General features: G+C 54.4%; 9 protein-coding genes across 9 annotated transcripts; 7 read left to right on the forward strand and 2 right to left on the reverse strand.

Moving 5' to 3' along the window:
* Nucleotides 1–872: 872 nt before the first annotated feature.
* On the forward strand, nt 873–1,417 carry PG997_010322 (uncharacterized protein; the record flags this gene model as incomplete). The annotated part of the gene is made up of 2 exons (XM_066814637.1): nt 873–1,319; nt 1,370–1,417. The coding sequence occupies 2 exons, from the start codon at nt 873–875 to the stop codon at nt 1,415–1,417; spliced, it is 495 nt and encodes a 164-aa protein (XP_066666599.1).
* Nucleotides 1,418–2,742: 1,325 nt separating this feature from the next.
* PG997_010323 (uncharacterized protein) lies at nt 2,743–3,640 on the forward strand (the record flags this gene model as incomplete). Its single annotated transcript, XM_066814638.1, has 3 exons — nt 2,743–2,941; nt 3,008–3,120; nt 3,191–3,640. Coding segments are annotated over 3 exons (762 nt in total), but the record flags the coding sequence as incomplete, so codon positions are not given.
* A 431-nt stretch (nt 3,641–4,071) lies between these two features.
* PG997_010324 (D-hydantoinase) lies at nt 4,072–4,866 on the forward strand (the record flags this gene model as incomplete). Its single annotated transcript, XM_066814639.1, has 1 exon — nt 4,072–4,866. The coding sequence occupies one exon, from the start codon at nt 4,072–4,074 to the stop codon at nt 4,864–4,866; it is 795 nt and encodes a 264-aa protein (XP_066666601.1).
* A 1,338-nt stretch (nt 4,867–6,204) lies between these two features.
* Nucleotides 6,205–9,120, forward strand: PG997_010325 (uncharacterized protein; the record flags this gene model as incomplete). Its single annotated transcript, XM_066814640.1, has 2 exons — nt 6,205–7,616; nt 7,725–9,120. The coding sequence occupies 2 exons, from the start codon at nt 6,205–6,207 to the stop codon at nt 9,118–9,120; spliced, it is 2,808 nt and encodes a 935-aa protein (XP_066666602.1).
* Nucleotides 9,121–9,579: 459 nt separating this feature from the next.
* Nucleotides 9,580–11,001, forward strand: PG997_010326 (uncharacterized protein; the record flags this gene model as incomplete). The annotated part of the gene is made up of 1 exon (XM_066814641.1): nt 9,580–11,001. The coding sequence occupies one exon, from the start codon at nt 9,580–9,582 to the stop codon at nt 10,999–11,001; it is 1,422 nt and encodes a 473-aa protein (XP_066666603.1).
* A 294-nt stretch (nt 11,002–11,295) lies between these two features.
* PG997_010327 (acyl-CoA thioesterase II) lies at nt 11,296–12,304 on the reverse strand (the record flags this gene model as incomplete). Its single annotated transcript, XM_066814642.1, has 2 exons — nt 11,296–12,148; nt 12,222–12,304. The coding sequence occupies 2 exons, from the start codon at nt 12,302–12,304 to the stop codon at nt 11,296–11,298; spliced, it is 936 nt and encodes a 311-aa protein (XP_066666604.1).
* A 2,185-nt stretch (nt 12,305–14,489) lies between these two features.
* Nucleotides 14,490–14,981, forward strand: PG997_010328 (uncharacterized protein; the record flags this gene model as incomplete). Its single annotated transcript, XM_066814643.1, has 3 exons — nt 14,490–14,806; nt 14,866–14,921; nt 14,959–14,981. The coding sequence occupies 3 exons, from the start codon at nt 14,490–14,492 to the stop codon at nt 14,979–14,981; spliced, it is 396 nt and encodes a 131-aa protein (XP_066666605.1).
* A 1,735-nt stretch (nt 14,982–16,716) lies between these two features.
* Nucleotides 16,717–18,082, forward strand: PG997_010329 (uncharacterized protein; the record flags this gene model as incomplete). The annotated part of the gene is made up of 3 exons (XM_066814644.1): nt 16,717–17,041; nt 17,174–17,673; nt 17,735–18,082. The coding sequence occupies 3 exons, from the start codon at nt 16,717–16,719 to the stop codon at nt 18,080–18,082; spliced, it is 1,173 nt and encodes a 390-aa protein (XP_066666606.1).
* Nucleotides 18,083–18,495: 413 nt separating this feature from the next.
* PG997_010330 (acetyl-CoA synthetase-like protein) lies at nt 18,496–19,653 on the reverse strand (the record flags this gene model as incomplete). The annotated part of the gene is made up of 1 exon (XM_066814645.1): nt 18,496–19,653. One exon carries the CDS (start codon nt 19,651–19,653, stop codon nt 18,496–18,498), a length of 1,158 nt encoding a protein of 385 aa, XP_066666607.1.
* Nucleotide 19,654: the final 1 nt, after the last annotated feature.

Below are 19,654 nucleotides of genomic sequence, written 5' to 3' on the forward strand. Positions count from 1 at the left end.
TTGTTTGGGATGTCGGGGGTATTCTACACCGCGGTTGAGCTGGGCTGACAATTTCCATCTGCATGTTTACAAGCCTTTTACATGTTGTTTCCTTTACGAATTTCTTAATATACATAATTTAATTACTTAAATAAACCGTTTTCGGCGTTTCGCGAGGGGTGTTTTTTTGAGGGGTGCGCACGGTTAGGTACTTTGCGTACGTTTTGGGCGATCGTCCGACGTCCTGCAAGGTGGAAGCGAGGTGGGCGGTGAATCGCCTCGTTCAATTAACCATATAACCACGATCGGTCTCCCCTCTTCCTTTTCGTCCTTGTGTTAACGCGCACCCTCTTACCTACACCACTGTGCACACAGCAGCAGCCCCCACCAGATAGGCCACGCTAGGATGGCATTGACGAGGCCGCCGCACACCATCTGCGAATACTTTCCCGAAGGTTGCAGTCCGTACCGGTGGCAAAAGTTACTGCTTCGCGGGCCCAGAGAAGGGCTAAACATATCCCAAGCTCTCTATTTAAAAGCCGAGACGCAGAATGAGGAGCTAAGCGATGACGAGGTAGGTTACAGTCTATTGAAGAGCGCAATATACAGATATTTGCCACGATATGATACTGATCTGGATATCGTAGCGCGCCCGCTTCTTAACCCGTGGCGACATTGTGGGCAGAGCCCTAGCCCACCCCGGCTCGCTGAGTTTGGCCGAGAGGTACAATGTGCTTGGCTGGCCGCCGCCGGAGCAGCTGCACCAAGCTATCCACGACGCTACGGGGGGCGAAGCGAGCACGCCCCGGTAGCTGCTCGACAAGGTCCGGCAGGCGTCGTGCTCGGTGGATTCTCTTACCCTCGACGCGCTGGAATTGCTGGTTGCGCAGTTCATGGAGGTCCGGGAGATATTCAACGTAACCGACGCCAATAACGATTTCCCCGGAAAGGAGGAGGCGCGCCGGCTCCTCGGGGCGCGCGAGGGCGTCGGCGAGGCCGCCAAGGAGATCTTCGGCAAGGCTATGGATCGCTGCTCGACGGACCCCGTGATCCGATCGGCGCGACAGGCCAAGTTCGAGGCGGCCGAGGCCCGCGGCGAGAGGGGCCTGCTCGTGCAGCTGCCCGAGCCGTTTGGCGTGGTCTCGCTCGAAGATTCCTTCCAGCGGCTCGAGGAATTCATGCCGGAGGCGGTTAAGCCATCTTCATGGCCAGGGGAGACACCAACACCTAGCCGACGAATTCGTGGGTTCAGTTCCGGGACGGGAAGGCAGGAAGGCCTCAGTTGTAGAAGCCCCTTTTCAGATAGGAAAACACAACAGCAAGACAAGCTCGAGACACGAGTATATTAATATTGGCCCTAACGGACACTAATAAATGCTATAACTTCGAGATGATCCCCAACATGACCGACGAAGTTGCCCCAAGTTCCGCAGACTGATATGACACAGGGGGCAACGGTACATGTGCGGCGAGACGAGGACGCATTTGCCCCTATCGACGAAGTCCGTCACGACAAATGGGCTCGCCGCCACGGTAGATACCGACTCGTCGTGGCGCCGGGACGGCGGCGGGTAGCGGGGATGCGCCGCCCGGAGGTGTGTTTCCAGCCCCTGTGTCCAGGACAAGGTGCTGCTGCACCCTATGACGGCCTTGCTGATCCCCTTCCCTTGAGGTACCTCACAACCGACCTGCCCGGTATACCCGGGTCCTCCCACTCATCACACCACGCCTTTATCAGTCTGATCGGCTCGCAGACATCCTCCAGCAAAGATAGGGATTCTAGAATTGGAAAGGACCCTTGGAGCTTGGCGTAGCTCTCCATGGGCTTGTAAGGTCCTCTTACGCATGAGGTTAAACTGCATTTATTGTAAGTCGACATTTTTAGTGCATATAAAATGTACTTGTAAAACTTACTTTGAAAGCCAAGTCCCTTGCATTCTGAGTGACCCCTTGCTCTTGACTTTCTAGAGCTCAGGTATGTTTAACACCGAGATGCTTACCCTTGCGTCCACTTGAGCGTATGCTACGAGCAGTCTGTAGTTTTGTAACATTCCGATGGGATATCTAGTCCCGTAGGGGGTGCGGGCAATATCCGTGGGCTTTGTGGGGGCGTCAGGTAGAACGAGGTCTCCCTTCGAATAATAATACATATCTCTGAAGGAGATGAGGGATTTCTTGTCAGATAGGGACGTGATGGCGCACTCAGCAAACCGCGAGCAAATCAGCGAGTGGAAACACGTTTCTGACCTGTAATTGGCCATTGCATTTCAAGCTGTAGCCCATCTAACAGAACGGCATGATCAAACATGATAGTGCAGCCATCGTATCCCGCTCTGTTTGCCATACTGCGATTGAATGCAAGGAGGTATCAATTGAGAGTGAAGCAAGCCATGCATGGTGGTAGGATGTTAATATAAACATGGTGACGCTGCCGTGAAGTGAGTTGAATCATGGGACCCCACTGGAGGAGTATAAGGGGCGAGCATTGTATTCACCTACGATGCATTGAATCCTATCAGAGTGATGCCTTCGCTTGAGGCACCCTGCCTTCTGAAACCCTATAAATGCGTCCCTATCTTCTGAGTTCTAGGACTTCCCTTCCTTTCTCATCATCAACTTACGATAGTTACTATCCCTCGACCGCAGTGTTACCGCACATATCCTTTTCTCTTCGACTCCATCACAGTCCAATACCCAGAGCCTTTCTATTCTTACGGACAAAATCGTTACCCATCACCAAGACATACTTACCAACGCAACACAATGTCTGGCAAGATGGCCAACATGTTCGCCCTCATTCTGATGCTCCTCCCCTTCTGGCTTGTCTCGGCTTCTGCTTTCCCTACTGCGCCCCTCTTTGGATGTGATGGTCCCCCCTCACCCGACGGGTCCCTTGGCGGAACGGACAACAAGACGAACATCGACTACTGCGGTGATCTTGGCAAGGCCACGTTCTTGACGGGTAAATTCTCTTCTCTTTAGAACTGCATGGTTACTCTTGCCTCACAGCTGCTGATTATTTCACCAGAGGGTGACCCTGAGACCGGTCCCGGCTTCTACGTTACGAACCAGGACACATCGGGCGAGAACTTCTTCTTGGTCGAGAACAGCCGTGACCAGCATCCCTGGAAGTACTTCCATGTAAGTTAAATTGTCCAAGGTCTTCCTACGGTGGAAGTTTGGCCTAGTCTTATATTAACAGTACAACTAGGTCCCCGCCGGTGCCCGTCGATTTGTCCAAGTCTGTGGCTCGTGGCAAGGCCGTATCGTGCGCGGCACACCCAAGGTCAACACGGACGGCAATGTGCATAACCTGGGTACCTGGTTCGAGGCGGCTGTCACCAACGGAGTGATGAGCGGAGACATCTCGTTCCTCCAGGGCTGCGACGGTGGTGCTAAGATGGTTTCGAACGACGGCCGCGGGATCACCAAGGGCTGCATGGTAGACATGCTAAGCGGCGCTCCTGCAAATGCACTTCAGAACAAGGATACCGGCACTCCCGCTCTGAAGCGCATCACGGGCGACGGATTTAGTCAGGCGGCCAAGGACAGGGACCTCTCGAAGTGTGATGCTAGCCAGGTTTTCATCTTGGAGGAGAACCGAAACCCGATCATCGACTCTACAAACGGTCGGTTTGAGGTTACCTTTTACAAGGGAAAAGCGTTAGAAAGATGCCTTGGGTGGTTATGGGAGCATGACATAATGCATTATGAAATGCATACACAAGGGGACAGAATTTTCAGGCAGGGAAGGCTTAGTCGTTAGATTAGCAATGGCATAATCCCCCCTTATTGTCTGACGATACTTGGTAAGTATTTGCAGTGTGTACAACGGAGCAAACCTCGGGCCAATTTGTCTAGTATTTGTCAGACTGTTTGATTCATACAGGCCAAAAGTAGAAAGGGCTGTTCAGGGGTCCAGATTAGGCAAGCGTGGGATCCCATTTTGGAGTACAATAAAAACATACCCAGTTATGATAACGACCCTTGCTTTCATTTGCTGCAGGCTACTTTGCTACTATCAACACCACACACTACACCTCAAAGATACGATTAAGACGAAAGAGAAGACCCAAGGGGCGTTTTAGTACAATGGACAGCCCGCTACCATCAGTAACAGGACACAATGCGGCCCCCATCTCCATCCTCCTCATCAACCCCAACTCGTCTCCGCACATGACCGACAACTGCCTGAAGAGCATCGCGGGCAAGATCCCCGCCGGCGTGACGGTGCACGGCTTCACGGCGCCGCGGCCGGCCCCGAGCGCCATCGAAGGCCGCGCCGACGGCGTGCTCTCGGCGGCCGAGTGTCTGCGCGCCATCGTGCCGATCCAGGACCGCTTCGACGCCTTCCTCGTCTGCTGCTTCAGCCACCATCCCCTCGTCGACGCGCTGCGCGAGGAGGTCCCGCACCAGCCGGTGCTGGGCATCATGGAGTCGGCCCTCTACGCGTCGCGCATGTGCGGCAGCCGGCTCGGCGTCGTCACGACGAGCGAGCGCTCCGCCGTCAACCACGAGCTCGCCATCGCCGGGTACGGCTTCGCGCCCTACTCGGCCGGGTGCGCGGCGTCGCGGATCTCCGTGCTCGGCCTCGAGAGCCAGCCGAAGGAGGTGGTGTACGCGGGGGTGGTGGGCGCGGCCAAGGAGCTGGTCGAGCAGCGCGGGGCCGACGCCGTGTGCCTGGGGTGCGCGGGCATGACGGGCGTCCGGGAGGCCTGCGAGGAGGCGCTGGGCACGGCGGAGAGGCAGGTCATGGTGGTGGACGGCGTGGCCGTGGGCGTGCAGTTCCTGACCGCGCTGGTGCGGGAGGGGCTCGGGACGGCCAAGAGAGGGGCGTATCGGCCGGCGAAGGCGGGGCGTGACGCTAGGAAACAAGAGTGGTATTGAAGTCCGTAACTTGCCGTGTAAACTACAGGTATATACGCTTGCTTTACTGTTATACGCGTGCCCTGTTAACGGCAGTCGACCTTGATCAAGACTGCGAAACCGGATGTCCGTCCTCCCATGGAAGGAACGCGGGGAGCTTCGGACCACCCCGAGGCGGGGGTAGCTTACCTTCGTCAGGGGGCAACTGAATTAGAAAAATAAATGAAAGGGGGACTAAACCCGGGAGATGCAACAGCGCTTTCTGGACTACACTTTCTAAAAGAAGAATTTGAGGCGGGACATAGGCAGGCAATCTTCAACATTGACAACAACGCAGGCAATGCATAGAGTCCAGCGACTGGCTCAGTCTGGCTTTGTGCGTCGACTTGAAAGTTATGTCGTTTGTTTCTCTGGTTTCGGGGCTGCCTCGACAGCAAACAAGAATTGGGGGAAGAATAAGACATCAACCAATGGGATTGGGGTTTATGCTGTGTTACCCTTCTATAAGCGGGAGGCCCACCACCGCAGGATGGTCGCTGAGGCGTTTGCGCTCCACGAGTTCGACCTTCATCTCAGGCAACAGCGCACCAGTTTCTTATCCAAAATGATACCTGGACCAATTGTTCTAGGCGCAGGTTCTCCGGTTGCCATGATGCCTGGTCAGCCATCCCTAACCTTTGGTTCTACCGGTTGACTCACCAGCTATTCCATTGCTGATTAACGCGTCTGTCCGTGACTATCCCACCTTCAACCGGATACTGTAATAAGGTCGACATCTCGGTCTGTACTCCATTAGTACTAAAGCACTATGAATGCCTACCAAAGCTGTCGACTGCCGAACCGCGCAGCTGTTTGCACCAGTCAAGGCACATGATGTCAACGCGAAGCTGCATGGTTGCCAGATAATCTAAGTAGCTCTCATACCTTGGATAACGTGTTGTACATTCATTGGATTACGTTGTCAGGGTGACTTGATAGGTGGCCTGCTGCCTGTGATTGTCGAAGAGCATTCTTCTCTCTCATCTTTGCCAACTTCCCTCCTCTTACACACCACAACATATGAACAACCTTACCTCATATACTCATCACCTTCCACGCTCTGGCCCTTCCTTGAATTAAGAACAGGGCAACATGTATTCTTCGCACCAGCGAAGCGGGCGGCGCCCGTCAAATCTCCAGAGAGGCGGGCCACTGAACGTCGTGAACAGCAACCGTTCCTCGAAGCCACAAACCCCGAACCCTTGCCACCTCTTCCTCCGAACGGGTAACTGTCGCTATGGCTCAGGCTGTAGATTCTCTCACGAGAGAGGTTCGACTACTTCCACCACTAGTACCGGGCCCCGTTCGTCTCAAGCTGCTATGAGAGCAGCTGCGAGCATTGAGACCGAAGATGAGCGCAATAACTATCGCGAGTGGAAACGCCTGCTGCGGCGACAACCACCACCTGTCGACAACAGAGCTGCACTCAAGAGCTTCTGGAGCCAAGCTCTTGCTATCGTCGAGTCGTCAGCGGCCGACCAGTACCAGATGCTGGTCAAAGATCTCACCGACGATCAGTTTCATGGCTGCCTCTATCTGATCCAGACTCTGGGGATGAGCATTGACGCTCAATGGGACGAAGCTCTTGTGATCACCCGTGATATGTTGCAACTGATCACACACCCCAAGCTCTTGGATTGCCTGTCGATTGATACTCCGGTCGGGACCATGTACAGCGTCATCAGTGGCTCCAACGGGAACCGTGCCATTCCATTCTTGAAGTCATTCTGTTCCAATTTGGAGCGTGGCTGTCGCCGCCACGGCATCCCCAAAGACTTGACAGACTATGTGCAATTGGTGCTTGACGCAACCCATGAGCTTCTTAGTCGTGAGAAGCGAGTGGCATTCTGCGAACACCTATCCGCTCTGTTCGATCAGCTGGACTCGGTGATCCCTTTTCTGGACACCGAGAATGACCTTCAGATGAAGACCGACAGACTAAGCATCCTCAGAAAGATAGCCCGACTGTCAACCGGCCGTATCGCCACATCGACCACCGGTGATCAGGCACGACCCTCTGGATCGGCTGCCAATCTTCCGTCGGTATATCCCCGAGAGCTCAAGCTGCCTGGCACGAGACACGACAACGACCATCTGAACATTGCCCATATCAGCATCTTGCCAACAGCCGGCGAGCTCCTGAGCGACCAGGATGAATTCTTGCCGTCAACCGATTTCCGCCAACCCCACTTTCTTGACGATCCGGTTCAAAGATATCTCGATACCCATTTCCGCCTGCTTCGTTATGATGTCTTTGGTCCCCTGAAAGAGGTTCTTGGTGCCCTGATCCCATCTATTGCTCGCAATGATACACTGTCCAAGTTGCACCTCGATGCGAATGTACACCTGTACTACAAGTCCAGCATCAGTCATGTCTCAGTGGATGACAGACGGGGATTCGAACTTCATGTCACTTTCACGCCCCTGAAACAGCTGCACAAGAAAACCGCGAAAGAGCGCCAGCAGTGGTGGAGCGCGGCAAAGAGGCTGGAAGTGGGCAGTCTTCTTTACTTTGTTTTCCCAGCGGACGAATCTGTCATGCTATTGCCCCTCATCGTCAGCAACAAGACATTGGATGGTCCCTTGGAGCACAGCTTGCTGTCTGCCACCTCGCCAGTTTTCAAGGCCAAGTTGGCGATGCAGGGTGCGACCGATGTTGGTAATGCGCTACGGATGTACACCGAGAAGAGCAAAGGGGTTCTCGTGGAGTTGCCTGGGCTCATACCTGCTACGTTCTCTCCTGTCTTGGAGAACCTTTAGCGAATGACCAAGCTGGGCGACCTTCCTTTCCAAGAATGGATCATCCCGAAACCTGAAGAGTCTAACGGTCGCTCCCGCAGTCTTGAGTCCCCACGCTATGCTCGCGACGCAGGCTTCAGCTTCTCCTTGGACCCGATCGCATCTGGTGATGGGCCACCACTTTCTTTGAGCGCTACCAGCTCTCCGGATGACACTTCGCTCATCGATGGTCTCGAGTCTCGGCTGACTCTTGATCGCGGCCAGTGCCGGGCCCTCGTGGCCGCCCTCACGCAAGAGTTTTCCCTCATCCAGGGCCCGCCGGGTACAGGAAAGTCGTATCTCGGGGTCCAACTCATCCGAGTCCTGCTAGCCTGCAAGAAGAAAGCGAAGCTAGGACCCATCATCATCGTCTGCTTTACGAACCATGCCTTGGACCAGTTTCTCGTACATCTCAAGCAGGTCGGCATCACCAAGTTCATTCGCATCGGCGGGCAAAGCCGCACCTCGCAGATCGACGAGCACAATCTGCGGAAAGTCAGCGCGGGCGTCGCAAAGACCAAAACCGAGAGTTACATACTCGGAAGCACCTATTCGTCCCTGGAAGAGGAAATGAAGACGATGGGGGCGAACCTGGCGACTTTCCACCAGCTGCGGAAGAGTCCGGTGTCAGCTCTTGCCCAATTTCTCCGCCGCAAACACCCTAAGATATATGCAAAATTCTTTGATGAAGATGCCGAGGGTTTCAAAATAGTCGGTAAAGATCCAATTGGATCGTGGCTCGGTACTGCGCGATATGGTGCATCTGCATCAGCCCCTGAGATCATGGATGAAGCGGGATCGAGGGCGCTCCTTGGCCAAGCAGAGCGTAGCGTGGACTCCATCCTTTCGCGAGACCGCCACCGGTTGGTCAACCTCTGGCTCAGCCAACTGAAACAAGACCGGATTGAGCTCCTGCACGAGAGTATCGTGGAGACGGAGTCTAAGCGTAACGAGATCAACGCCGTCCACAACGAGGTGAACCGACGCACGCTCGCGGATGCGGACGTGATCGGCATCACGACGACCGGAATGGCCAGAGACGTGTCCTTGCTCCGTGGCCTGCGCTCCAAGGTCGTCCTCTGCGAAGAGGCCGGCGAGGTGCTCGAGGCCCATGTCGTATCCGCCCTCCTCCCCAGCGTCGAGCACTTCATCCAGATCGGGGACCACCAGCAGCTCCGGCCCACCATCAACAACTGGACCACCTTGAGCCTCGAGAGCAACCGCGGGCAGGACTATCAGCTCGATCGGAGACCATGCACGAGGCCTTCCTCTGCCCACAGCCCTGTCCACGTCGCCATAGCCCATGCGGCCATGGGTGCGACAAGCTATGCGGCGAAGATTGTGGGAAATGTATGGTGCCGGTGCGCAATGTGCTGCTTCCATGCGGGCACTTCGCCGACGACATCCCCTGCCACCAAGCCCAGCAGCCTTCCAAGATCACCTGCCGCGTCGAGGTAGAGAAGAAGGTAGCTAGCTGTCAACACGTTGTCAAGGTCCTCTGTTCCATCGACGTCAACGCCGAAAACTATCACTGCCCCGCGAAATGTGATGCATTGCTCCCCGATTGCGGCCACAGATGTTCCGGGACGTGTGGGGAGTGCAGAAAGGAGAAGGATGGAAAAGTCAAAGTCGTGCACCTGTCGTGTAAGGTGCTTTGCAAGCGACCGCGCAACACTTGCGGGCACATCTGCCGTAGACGCTGTCACCCGGGCAACTCTTGCGGCCCTTGCGAGAGTCGCTGCGAGGTGAGGAATCTCCCACACCTTTTAGAACTATTTGGCCGTGTTAGACTTATGCTGACTATGAAACTTACAGGTTCGATGCGCGCACTCTCGATGTTCCCTCCTCTGCCAAGATCCATGTCCGCCCTGCATTGAGAATTGTGCCTGGTCCTGCTCCCACCAGGGGGCCTGTTCAATGCCATGCGCCGCGCCTTGCGATCGGCTCCCCTGTGATGAGAGATGTAAGAAAAAGCTCAAATGCGCACACCAATGCCCTGGCCTTTGCGGCGAAACGTGCCTCGAGGGCCATTGCCAGGTATGCAAGCAGAAGCTAGACATTCGCGTCGACCTGCTAGAGTTCCGCACCTACGGAGAAATCGATCTTGACGAATCTCCAGTCGTGGCACTGAGCTGTGGGCACTTCTTCACGGCCGAGTCTCTCGATGGCCTCGTCAATATAGCAGCAGTCTACACAGTTGACAAGACGGGAAAGTACAATGGCATCAAAGAACCTTCCGAAGTCTTGGCCTTGCCCAGCTGTCCTGACTGCAAGCAGCCGATCCGGCAGTTCGCGACGCAGTGGTATAACCGCATCATCAACATGGCCGTCATGGACGAGACCTCGAAGAAGTTCCAGATGAAGGGCGAAGCAAAGCTCAAGAAGCTGGAAGAGGCCACCGATGCCGTCGAGACCTCCCTGGAAGACAAACAATGTCCCGATGGCAACATCGTTTTCTTCAAGGCCGCGGGCGCTCTCCTCTCCTACCTTTCCAGATACGGCAGATGCACAGAGCTGAGGAAGGAGATACAAGGGTTCTGCAAGGAGGCGAGCAATGAACAGCAGCCGGCCAAGAAGTTAGCGGATGCCATTTTGCACTCGAGAAAGCTTCGCAGAAGCCAGGGATCGACGTCGCTAGACGAGGACATGGAGCAGCTGCACCTGGGAGATACAGAGCTATCAGCGCCAGCCTTTAACCAGCAGATCACGCTGGGTGCCCGGATGGCGCAGCTGAGGATCGACGACGTCATGATTCGCGACCAGCTACGACTGGTGGGCGCAGGGCGTTCAGGTGGCATCGTCTGGCCAAAAGGGCGCGACCCGACTCATTTGGCCCGTCTCTTCCTTCGGGAGAGCGGGTCCTTTATCGACGATTGCCAGGCCTCCCGTCTCCCGCGACTCGCCGTCCAGGCTAGTATCGCCTTTGCACGCATTGTCGGGTATCTCGGCAATACTTCGAATGGGCCTCGTATTGGCCCCGGTGCCAATACTCCAAAGGGTGAAGCAAGCGATAAAGGAAAAGGAAAAGCCAATGCGAAAGAAGGTCGCAGCGGAAACGGCAATGTGGAAAAGGCCCGAAAGCTCCTGGACGACGCGGCGCAGATGTGCGAGGCCGATTTCGAGAGCGCCGCGGAGCTGCTTGTTGCCGTGAAGGATCTGCAGCGCCTGTTTGAGAAGGAGAGGTACGAGATTGTCACGCCAGACGAGCTGGCATCCATCAAGGCGGCCATGGTGAGTGGGCGCGGCGGCATTGCCACGCATTCGGGGCATTGGTACAAGTGCCGCAATGGACATATTGTAAGTTATCCCCCCACCCCCTTCCCTACCGCGACGAATTGACGAAGTCGGGATTTCAAATGCCCTGAAATCAACTGATGATTAGCGACTGATGCTATTGCTTGTTTACAGTTTGCAATCGGTGAATGCGGAATGCCGATGGAGCTCGCTCTCTGTCCAGAGTGCAGAGCTCCCATTGGGGGACAGCATCATACATTGGTGGAGGGTGCCAGCCGCGCGACCGAGATGGAACGGTAAATTGGTATGATGTGTAATAACCGGTTATGCTATTGTCAGGTAGACGAACGAACATGAATAAACATGGATACCTGAATATTTGACCCAATCCAACTAAGCTCAAAGGCTCGGCCCCTTCAGCCGGATCAGCGCCTCCTGCGCGCACGTCATGACCAACCGTCCCGTCTCGTGATCCCAGACCTTCTGATGTATAAGCACGCGCCCGTCCGCGCCGCAGGACGTCCGCCGCTCGCCCACCATCCACCGGTCGACCCGGACACCCGGGTCGTGGAACCAGAGGTGGTGGTTCAGCGTGACGGCCATGGCCACGTTGAGGCTCCGGGGGCCGACGGCGTCCGGGTTGGCGAAGATGGCGACGGCGATCAGCATCTCGTCCGACATGTAGGCCAGGGCCGCTAGGTTCGTGGCGGTGGTGCAGCCTGTCGAGAGGGGTGCCACCGAACAGGAGAAGCCTGCAAGACGGGATTCCGGCGGTAGATCACCGAGCTCCATGGCTGCCGGACGCCAGTCGAAGGGTTCATCCTCGGGCGTGAAGGGCTGGAGCAAGCCGGTTCGGTTGCTCTCAACCTGCTGTCTCCCGCTTCCTTTGGCGATGTCTTCCAGCCTCGCACCTCCGAGATCAGGTGGTGCTTCGGCGTAAGCCTGCGCTCTACTCGCTGTTGCGTCCTGCCGCTTCTGAAAAGAGATGGTCGCAACGTAGACTGTCACGGCATTACCGTTGCTGTCGTCAACACTAGCGCGTACGATGCGTGTCGCGAAGTTGCGCCCGTCCGAAACACGCTCAACGCGGTATCTGATTTTCTTGGTCTGGGCGACGGGGCGGATGAACGAGGAAGACGACGTGTAGGCGTAGAAGTCCGGGTCCGGCACGGTCGAACTCGCGGCCGAGATCGCCTGGGCGAGAAGTAAGCCGCCAAAGACGGAGCCGCGCCCGTCTTGTTCGGCCAGGGGCCTGCGAACGACAAGTCAGCGCTCACACAGCCTAGGGTCCGAAGCCGTGTGTGAGGGAAAAGTAAATTGCTGACCTTTCGTTCACGTAGGTGTCGGGACCTAAAGTTGGTGCCGGGACGACGGCGACGTAGGATTCAATGGGCGCTCGTGAGGTCATTGTTGCTGTTACTGTCATGACGAGCAAGGAAAGTCCTAAAATACTTCAAGCGAAATCACCGATGCCGAAAGTTGTCATGTTTCTATATTACCGACCGCGACGGCCGGGGTAGAGACCAATCCCAATCAAGGCAGTGTTGATGTAAGGGATGGATGAATCCCTCTTACTCCGAATGATACCTTGGGGTGCATCCTGGTCAATCGGGAACAGCATCATAAATTGGTAGAGAGCGCCAGTCAGGCAACGGAAGTAAATCAGCTTATTCGCATAGCGCGCTCAATTGAATAATATAATTGAGGGCTGTTGGGCATGAGACGATTATTATCGTGTTTCCTGCCGTTGTTGATTTGAAATGGATAATTATCGCTTTGGTTGCTGCTGATCGATCTGTCGCTTTCAAGATTTGATTCCCATTGGTGCCAGACTCTTGGCCCCAGCATTCAACAATTCAAGTCGCACCTCTTCCTGACTGCCGACCGAGCCAGAATTGAGCTACGAGTTGCTTTATAAGGACCGTTGGCAAACTTGTCTGTCACATACGACCATATCCTGCTGAATACTAGGGATCCCGTCCGCTCTCCCATATATAAGCAGCAGAGAGCCGAATTAGTACTAGGGTCGGTGACGACCTGGGAATCCTCGGTGTTGTATGTTTTGCTTTTTGACTGTTTCTTTTTGCAATCCTGCTGTCCATTCGTATCTAGCATCTCTGCATGTGGAATATGGCGATTTCTTTTTCTGTCTATTTGGACTGCGAGCCATTGCAACAGTGAAGAGGTCGCGCCACGAGTAGAAGCTACTGTTGGACCGTGGTGTTCCGCAGCACGATGGCCACTCAGCCACCCCGCCGGCTTAATCCTGGGCTTCTCACCCGACATGTCCTGCGCCAACAGCTGTCCAATCGCTTCAATCAGGCCTGTAAAAATCTAAGTCATTCTTGAAGGGGTGATTTCTGTATGAAGTAGGGGCCGCATGAAGCACTTAAAGCTGGAACAGATCCGTGATCGTCAGATCTGCAAGAGGGTTGCCTGGCTTGATGTTACTTTATGAAATACTACTCCCAACCGGCTAGGGGGTGACCAACCGCATATTTAGAAGCGCGTACATACATCCAATAAGCGGTCCCCCTGGGTGGCGCCAGTTAGCGCATCTTCTTTTGAGACTATACATCAATTTGTGATAGGGCGACCATTCTACATCTGCGGCTAGGGCTGCGATCGGTTACCTCCTGCACCTTTGGGTCACACTATACTTACCCTACAATCTGTTCGTCGAGGGATCTATTCGGAGCTAATATTGTTGGCTATGCCAGGCTGTACATAAAGACCACGGCGTCCTAGATCCAACGGAGCTTTGGCCCAGCTGACTGCATAACGGTCGATGTGTGGTAGGAAAAGACGCGCAAGGCCGGCTTAGATCCTTAGATAAAGACGGCTTCTCCATGACCTCCAACTCTTGAGGCGCGTCTTTTGTCGTATATTTGAGTGTAATTCAGCAGACTCCTCGGTTTCGATAGGAGGATCCAGTCACATTGTGTGTATTCTTTCCCATCAGTCGCTCATATTCCTCGCCCAAGCTGTTCGTGTCATTCATATGCCGGCTACTCCCCTCGATTTGCCATCTTGGTGATTACATATGCCTAACAGTGGGAGCTAACCCAATATCTAGACAATATGACGTTCAAACCCGATCCTCGTTCTGACACAGGGACCATGTTGATTGTCACGCTGGTGGCAATACCCATTTCCATAATAGCCGTAGTTCTTCGGTTCCTAGCCACGTGGCGATCAGGACGAAGACCGGCCTTTGAGGACTGGTCCGCTTTCCTATCCTTGATAGCCTTCCTCGCTCATGTAGCCTTGGCTACTGCCTGTAAGCTTTCCTTAATCTGTATCAGTGCGCTCATCCAACTACGTCTGAACATACTCTGCTATGAACAAATCTCAAGGTCATTAACCTGCCAATAGCACTGATCCGTGCTCATAATCGAAGCCCGGCAAGTATTGCGTTAGAAAATCCTGCCCTTTTCGAGATAGGGCGCAAGGTATTCCGTCACGCTGCCCAGGTATCCTTCCACTAAGTTCAAGATTTTGGCGCTGACAATCACTATCGGTTAAACTCACAGAAAACGTTCACCTTGCTATACATCTATCTCGTCCAGGTGTTCTTCTTCAAGTTAAGCATCATGGCATTGTATTATCGGGTATTCAGCATCAACAGGCTCTTCAGTCGGTGGATCATCGCACTGGGCTCCGTTCACATAGCCTGGGCTCTGGGTCTCAGTGTGCTCTATGCTGCCCAATGTCAGCCTTTGGCCAAGTTCTGGAGACCACTCATGCCCGGATACTGTATTGCAACAGGGTCACAGGTCATCGCCTCCGAGATCATAAGCTCCGGTCTTGACTTTGCTCTCGTTGCATTGGCCATGGTCATGGTTGGTCAAATTCAGATGAAGGCAACTACCAAGTGGAAACTGAGGTTCTTGTTTGGACTGGGAACTTTGTGAGCTCGCCCCTGACGCGGGCGTTGGCCATAATGATTACAGACTGACATTATTTCAGTGTTGGAGTGATCGGCATCATGAAGGTTATCTTCCAGTATTCCCTGGACACTTACGGTAAGTATACCACAAGCGATGACTTACCTTAGTATAGGAGTCGATCCGCAGCCATACTAACGTCCGAGCAGATGTGTTCCCCGTCCTTGGAACTTGGGGCGTGGTTCAAATGGCTGTTTCCATCGTCTGCTGCTGCGCGCCCGCTTACAGAACGATTTGGCCTGACTCTGGATTTTGGTGCCGGCTGGCCTCCAAAGTCAGGCTCTCACGCTTGAGATCTTCCAGGTATAAGAATGAGGAAAACAGTCTAAACTCGAATCATGGCTAAGATCGCATGGCCATAGCTTAGGACGTGGTGTGGGTAACATAGGTACATAACCTCGATGTGTTTGGGCTTCATGGGGCCGAGGTACGTGTCATCCCTTGCACGACTTGTCCAACATACGAGATCACCGAGGTGAGACGCAGAAGAGGATGATATGGATGTAGTCTACTTCACCAGCAGGCGTTTTCTCATAGAGACCCATGACGGCAGAATAGATCAACCAACAGTTCATCTTTAGATATATGCTACGCCATGTTCGCGAAACCTGTCCTTTGCTGCGACTATCTAAGGATATACCCTTAGCTGTGAAAGCGCTGCTTTTCACTAAACGACTAGGTACTATACGTATTAGGTATAATTTAGTATGATCGACTTAAGGTTTTAAACGTTCGCCACGCTTAATGCGAGATCTGATTAGCTAAACTGCCCTTGTTCGGCATGCACGGCCGTATTAATTATTTATTAAAAGTATTATACGGAAAGCAGCGCTTTCGCAGCTAAGGGGATACATGTCATACACAGTGCTATCGCCTACATCACATCACCATTAGCCTAACTCTAAGTCCACTCAATGGAAATCCAAGTTATGCCCACCGTGTTAGCTGTAAGATCCTGTAGATCCTGTGCGGGGAAGGATAGTGTTGGAGCACCTTTTCCAAATCGACGTAACCCCCTTACTTCTCAAGTCACTTGCTTCTGCTGGCCTGCGCTGGTATTAGTCGAAAAGCAAACCAAAAAAAGGTCAGTATCCCCCTTACTTCGGAATGCCGCCTGTAAATGTGGGGACAGCCACTTGGTTTAATGTAACAACACCCCCTTATTCCGAGAACGAGACGTGATGCCGGGCTCTTCTTATCGCAAGCTCGTTTACTGGTACATAAATTTATACCAAATTGGCCGCTTCAATCTCTATGGAGGATCTTGGATTTCACTTGAGTTGTGTTGCACAGGCTAAACCTCATAAGAATTATCACGCCAAGTCAACTTCGCATCGGTATTCGTTTCCAACATGGTCTTAGGCATGGAAGCATTCGCATCCCAGCCGATATTGACTGCTGGACTCGCATTGGTATGCCAGTCTACCATCCGAGGCCGGAACTACACTCACTCTCCCGCCAGATTTTGTGTTATGGTCTAGCGAAATACATCTATGCCGTGTATTTCCACCCTCTCGCCAACATTCCTGGACCAAGGATTGCCGCCATATCCAACGTATGGTATGGCTATCACTGGTAGAGAAGCGATTCCCAACCGAAGGAGGTCATACATAGGCTGATCATAGCAATAGGCTCACAGGCCGGTATCCATGGGCCGTAAAGGATGCCTTGAGAAAGTATGGTACGGTGCAATAAATACCCGTATATAAAACATCTTTCGAACGGCAAGCTGATCCTATGCATTCTTCCAGGCCATGCTGTGCGTATCGCACAAAACGAGTTTGTGTTCATCGCTCCGCAAGCATACCATGGTAATGGCGTCGCAACCCGTTTCTTCTATATGCCCAACATCTAACAAGGACCTTCTTCAGACATGTACGCCACCAGCAACAAGAATCTCGAGACGTTCGTCAAAACAGAAATCAGCGATTTCGGCGACGATCATGGAGGCCTAGCCTTCGAACAGGACCCCGAGCGGCACCGGCACGTTGCCAAAAAGGTGTCACCAGCTTTTAGTGCACGGTCAATCGCTGCCAAAGAACCAATCTTGCACGACCACATGGACTTCTTTATTAGCCAGATGGAAGTCCTCGGGGAGAACTCGGAAGACGTCGATATGACGGACTGGACCAACTGGTTGACCATGGATATGTCGGCAGATCTGACATACAGTAGGAAGATGAACCAGATGAGAGACAGTGCGTTGACTCTTCTCCCCCTTTTCCACCTCGCCCTACGTTCCAATGTCTAACGCGGACTCACGTGAAGGAAAGAGCTCGGCATTTCTGAACATCATACTCGGTTTTAATCGCTATACCACCATCTCCCAGGTCGCCAAGCGATTCCTCTCATGAGTTGGTTCAAATACCTCATACTCCCCTTCTCCACAATGTCCTCCGTCCCTGAAGTGAGGAGAACTAGCAGGGTTGAGATCCAGAATCGCCTGAACGCAAAACTCGGATCAGACAGTCGCGACTACTTCGAGCAGTTCATGCCTTACGATGCTGCTGAGGCTACCCAACTGAGGGAGATGCGTAACCTAGGACAACTGGTAATGCAGCTTCTCTTTGGGCAATACGAGGCGCTTTCAACTTGGTACTACGTCACCTTGTATTTCCTAGGAAGGGAGACTAAGACTCAAAATACCTTGGCCAAAGAGATCAGGTCCACATTCCGCAGATATGGCGACATCACCGCCGCCTCTGTTTTGTCGTTGAAGTATTTGGAGGCGTGTCTCTTAGAGTCACTTCGGCTGTATCCAAGCAGCAACACAGGATTCCCGCGGAAAAGCCCGGGGGCTGTGGTAGATGGCGTGTATTTACCCCAAAGGGTCAGTCTGCGCACTCAACGGTGATTCACATGTATCCAGCTAATCAAATGGTGCCTTATAGGTGTATTGCCAGACCTCCTTCTTTGCGACACACCGAAGCGACAAGTACTTTCGCGACCTCACCAGCTTTCGACCTCAGCGATGGCTGCTCGCGGACCACTCTCTCTACGATAAATGGTTCTCCGATGACAACTTGAATGCATTCTTTCCGTTTAGCCTCGGTCCGAGGGGCTGCCCTGGGAAGCAAATGGCATGGTCACAAGGAAGACTCTTCCTTGCCAAGTTGATTTGGAAGTTTGATATCGCCAGAGCCCCAAGCAACCAGGTCGACTTCGATAGGGATTTACTTGCCTATGGGTTCTTTGTGAAACCTCGGCTGATGATGAGACTAATCTCTGCTAGGGCTTAGTTGGTCAGAAGGGCAAGGACTTTTCAGAATGTCAGAGATAGGGCTGAGGCGTCAGGCGTGGACCAAGGGAGACTGCTGTAATGCGATTTCGATGAGATTGAACATCAAGCCGACTCCAGCAGTGATTGGCTGTTTAGCTAGGAGTTAATATCTGTGGGATCACCACGCGGCGTGTGTTAAAATTGTGGTTAGTGTTAATACGACGCCGTACTTGGTGCGCCTAATTTGCTGGGCGTAGCGCACTTCCCTAATGAGACACTCGACAAATGCGATGAGGATGCGCCCCAAGGTATCATTTCGAGTGGAAAGGATTAATCAATCTCATGTAACTGATGTAAACTTGCAGTATTTGCCAAGTTACTATGCTACTCTCAGTGCCCCTTGCTTCATATGCTACGCAACTACTGTGTCACTTACAGTCCCGTGCATTCTCCGTTGCTGCTCACGCCAGCAATCGCCACCGCCATACCCCTCAAATCCTGAGCCGCCCGCAAGTCCCGCAGATGCACCTTGGCCGCGAACAGCCGGTTGACCGTATGCAGCAGGTGCACCAAGAGCAGCGAACTCCCACCCACCGCGAAGAAGCTCGAGCGCGGACCAATGTCCACCGCGCGCGCCGCCGGCCCCACCACATCGATCCAGATGGCGCGGAGCTTTTTCTCCATCTCCGTGAGCTCAAGCTGCTGCTCCTCCTTTTGCTCCCCGTCTCCATTCACAGGCGCAGTTGGCGTCGCGGAGGAGGAGGAGGAGGATACATCCGGCAGCGGCAGCGCGTCCAGCACCCGGTAGTCGAGCTTGCCGTTGGGCGTGACCGGCAGGCGGTCGAGCGGGACGATGACGGACGGGACCATGTAGCGCGGCAACGCACTGCCGTCGCCACTCAGCTTCTCCACCAGCGCCTCGAGCTGCCCCGCCTCGAGCCGGCGGCCGGGCCGGAGCACGACGTAGCACACGAGGAACTGCTGCTCCGGGTCGTCGGCGCGCGCCCGGACCGTGACGGCCGCGTCGGCGAGGTGGTCGCGTGGCGCCGCGGCCAGCACCGCGCCCGCGACCTCGCCCAGGTCGATGCGCAGCCCCCGCAGCTTGACGACGGCGCGCCCGCCCTGCGTCCGACCCAGGAACACGACGGACCCGTCCGCGCGCAGCACCGCGCGGTCCCCGGACCGGTACATGGCCGCCCAGCGCCGCTTGTGGTAGTAGTGCGCCGCCGCCGCCTCCGTCGCGTGCGGGTTCGGCACGAACTTGGCCGCGCTCAGGGCGGCGTCCAGGTAGCCGTTGGCCACGCCGGCGCCCGCGATGCAGAGCTCGCCCGGCACGCCGACGGGGAGCGGGCTGCGGCCGTCGTCCTCGTCGACGATGTAGACGGACGTGTTGGGGAGGACGCGGCCGATGTTCGTGCCGTCGGCTTTGGTGCTGTTGCTCTTCTTCGGCTTGTCCGCGTCGTCCTCGGCGTTTGGGGAAGAAGGAGCGGCGCCGGCGTGGACGGGGATGTCGCGGTTGGTGACGATGAAGGCCTCGGCGGGCCCGTAGGCGTCGGTCAGGGTCAAGCGGGGAAGCTTTAGGTCTCTCATG

This window comes from Apiospora hydei (genome assembly GCF_038363865.1).
Source record: "Apiospora hydei strain CBS 114990 chromosome Unknown utg000007l_segment0_segment0, whole genome shotgun sequence".
Classification (NCBI taxonomy): Eukaryota; Fungi; Ascomycota; class Sordariomycetes; order Amphisphaeriales; family Apiosporaceae; genus Apiospora; species Apiospora hydei.